A 3,750-nucleotide genomic window follows, 5' to 3' on the forward strand; every position below is an offset into this window, starting at 1 on the left:
TCCTTAATATTTTAATTTTCTTTTTATTAATTTAGAGGAAGGGGTGGGGGAGGGGAGGGGAGGAGAGGAAGGGGGAAAAGAGAGAGAGAGAGAGAGAGAGAGAGAGAGAGAGAGAGAGAGAGAAAGAGAGAGAGAGAGAGAGAGAAAGAAATTACTCCATTAATTTATGTGTTTTTTGGTTCCTTCTTGTATGTGCCTTGACTAGGGACCAAACCTGCAACCTTGGCATATCAGGATGACATGCTACCCAGCCACAGCTAGATGTTATATTATTGGTGCACAGATATTTGGGGCTATTAGATCTTCATGGTGAGTTGTACCCTTTATATAAAGTGCGTTTTTTTGTTCTGTTTAACACTTCTGCCTGCATGCCAGCTTTAAATCTGCATTTGTCTGGTGTGCCTTTACCCATGCTTTCCTTTATAATCCTGTATATATTTATTTAGGATTTTTCAAACATAAAGTTAATTTATCAATTAGTTCACTTACATATACATATTTAAAGTCACATATTATATAAAAATCTTAATTTAGACCTACAGTTTCTTCTACCCTTATTATTGCATGAAATCATTTTGTTCAAATTCTTCACATGCATTTTCAAGATTATGGTTTTCTTCTCCATTATTAGATAGTGCTCTGAGTCACTTACCCCAATTTTTCCAAGCACATCATCTTCACCCCCTTCTAAAAGTTACAATACTACAAGTTTTGTACCCATATGTGCTGTCACTACGAAAGTCCTCCCAAGCTATGAACCCTTGTTCCTTAACACTCAGTTGTTCCATCATTTGTCCTGTAGCTGTCTTTTTTATGAGTTCCTCAGTGGCTACTTACAGTGCTGCTTTTCCCTTTTCATTAAATTTATATTTTTTTTTACCCCACACATTGGAATAGATTCAAATGACAAGCATTTTGTGAGGCTTGTATTCTAAAATATTGAAAGAAAAATGCTTCAGTCCTTTTCATCAACAGTTTTTGCTCTCAGACTATTTTGAATTCTTTTAGCATTTTAGACATTTTCTCTATATTTCCAAATAACACATTCATTGCTATTTTTTACTGTTTTAAAGTTTTAGATACTATCGTTTGACTTCCTATGATAGAATATGTGAGTTTGGTTCTTCCACTCTTCCCTATTTTCTCCTAATATAGATATATTACAATTTTTTGGATGAAATAAACACCAATGTTTATATTATTGTGATTCTATGAATATTATTTAGAGTCAAGCCATTGGTATATCATAGTTAAGTTTTCTTTCTGCACAAATTTCTGTTTTTTCTACAGTTACTGACTTTCTTTTTCTTTTTTTGTTTGTTTCACTTCCTCTGTGTTTATCATTAATTTGCCCCCAACTTTCTGATAGAAGCATCATTCTTGTCTCAGTATGTTCCAAATTTCAGTAAGAGCTCTTCCTAGAGGCCCCTGGCTTCTTACTGCAATCCAGATGGGTCAAAGCATTAGCTTGCTACCCAGAAAGTCATCTGGACACTCATTTCACCTTTCTCAGGGACCCCCTTGTCTCTCAGTGTGTTGTATCTGCTATCGTCTGGCTTTTTGTTGTTGTTGTTGTTGTTTATTGTTTTGGTGCAGCCATCTTCCATGAGCTTTCCGAGAGGAAAAGTTTGAAAATCCTCAAACTTTGGAGGGTTTGTATCTCAGAAAGTATTCTTATTATACTTGCATGGCTGATTGATAGTTTAGCTAGATATAGAATCCTGAGTTTGATATAATTTTCCCTTAGAATTTGAAGACCCATTGTCACCTAGCTTCAAGTATTGCCTAAAAATTGCTCTGATACTGGGTCCTTTGGATGTGACCCCAATCTCCCTGTCACCCTTTGTACCAGTGCATCACTTGTCTGGATGCTTCTAGACCACCTTTCTATACCTAGTGTTCTGAGATTTTATAAAGTCTATCTGGAAAAAGTCTAGCCATTGTTACTGTAATGAGAATGATTTGTACAACATCAATGTAACCTTGCAGCCAAGGAGAGTGGACTGGAATGCATATGTGTGAACAATGATAACTTCACTGCACTAGTCAGTGGGGAGGTAGATACTGCTGAGTGAGCATGTGTAGCCATTGCATTCAAAATGACTGAGCGAGTAGAGCAATTAAATTGCATTAAATTTTGCATTAAGCTTGAACATTCCTCTGCAAAAACTATTGAGAGCATTCAGATGGCTGTGGCTCTGGGCAACTGGTGATTGGCTGCTTCATCATGACAGTGCACTTACTCATGTACCTCATCTTGTGCAGAATTTTTTGGCAAAATATCAAGTCATCCAAGTGACTCAGCCCCCCAGATTTGATGCCCAGAGACTTCTGGCTTTTCCCAAAACTAAAATCATCTTTGAAAGGGAAAAGATTTCATACGGTCAGTGAGATTCAGGAAAATATGATGGGGATTCTGATGGTGATTGGGAGAACTGTGTGAGGTCCTAAGGTGTATACTTTGAAGGGAACTGAGGCATCATTGTCCTACGTATAATGTTACTTGTATCTTGTGTCTTCAATAAAGGTCTCTTTTCATATTACATGGCTGGACACCTTCTGAACAGACCTCATAGAATAATGTGCTTCAATATCTATTTTCTTGCATTTTATTGAGTCCTCAGTGATTTATTTTTTATTTTGGCAGAATTTTAAGGTTTTATTAACACAAATACAATGTGTACAGAATTTGCCTATTTACTTTCTTCACTGTGCAGACTGGCATTGGGATAGGTGATGTGATGGCAGCTGGTCTACTCTTTCCACATTGGCTTTGCAGTTCTTTGAGGAGACATTGTGAGCAATCTCAGCGCAGTAAGATGTGTGGCACATCAGCAGCACTTCAAGCTCCTTGACATTGTGGACCAGGAACTTTTGAAAACCACTGGGCAGCATGTGCTTTGTTTTCTTGTTGCTCCCATAACTAATGTTGGGCATCAATATCTGGCCCTTGCATCTTCTGCTCACCCTATTGCCAATGCCTCTGGGTTTCCACCAGTTCCACTTAATTTTGACATAACAATCTGACTGGTGCTGAATGAACTTCTTGGTCCTCTTTTTGACAATCCTGGGTTTCATGAGGGGTCTGAGGGCAGCCATGGTGCTGAGTGAGGGATGGTTGCCACCTCCATAGGCAGCACCAAAGAAAAGAAGGGAAGCTGATGTGTGAGGTGTGTGTGACTTGACCTCTTCAGTGATGTTTTTAAATAACAAGCCTGATCTGATCTTTCTTTAACTTAAACTCAAGGTTGCTAAAGTTTTTTAGGATGCAAGCTGGGCCTTCAACACAGCTTGAAGACTTGTATGACCTGCCTCCTCCCTTGCCTCCCCCAAGACAGTGCTCCCTACACTTACTCTCTTCCAGCCATGCTGGATTTTGAATATGCTGTTTTCCCCTCTGCCTAAGTATTCTTCCCTCAACTGCCACCCACCTAGTTTACCTGTGTCATCCTTCACTGCTTATCTCTAATCTCTTGCTTCTAGGCCAGGTCAGGTTTCCTATCACACTTTCCAGTAGCTCTCTGCACATAAATTTAGTGTCCTCCACTAAGGTGTAAGCTCCTAGCGTTTAGCTTGGAGGTGGGGTGGGTAGAGCTAGGTTCTGTGCAGCCAGGGAGTACATGTCTTCTTTAATGTTGTGTCCCCATAGCCTAGCACAGTACTTGCACAGAAAGAGTACTCGAAATATAACTGTAGGGTGAATGAATGACTGAATGAATGAGTATGCCTTTAGGCCATAGAGGTTGCCTG

General features: G+C 39.3%; 1 protein-coding gene across 1 annotated transcript; it reads right to left on the reverse strand.

Moving 5' to 3' along the window:
- Positions 1-2,706: 2,706 nt before the first annotated feature.
- LOC114500696 (60S ribosomal protein L32-like) lies at positions 2,707-3,123 on the reverse strand. Its single transcript, XM_036027566.1, has one exon. It carries the CDS (start codon positions 3,097-3,099, stop codon positions 2,707-2,709), a length of 393 nt encoding a protein of 130 aa, XP_035883459.1. The 5' UTR covers positions 3,100-3,123.
- Between the last annotated feature and the right edge of the window lie 627 nt (positions 3,124-3,750).

This window comes from Phyllostomus discolor, chromosome 6 (assembly GCF_004126475.2).
Source record: "Phyllostomus discolor isolate MPI-MPIP mPhyDis1 chromosome 6, mPhyDis1.pri.v3, whole genome shotgun sequence".
NCBI classification, from domain to species: domain Eukaryota; kingdom Metazoa; phylum Chordata; class Mammalia; order Chiroptera; family Phyllostomidae; genus Phyllostomus; species Phyllostomus discolor.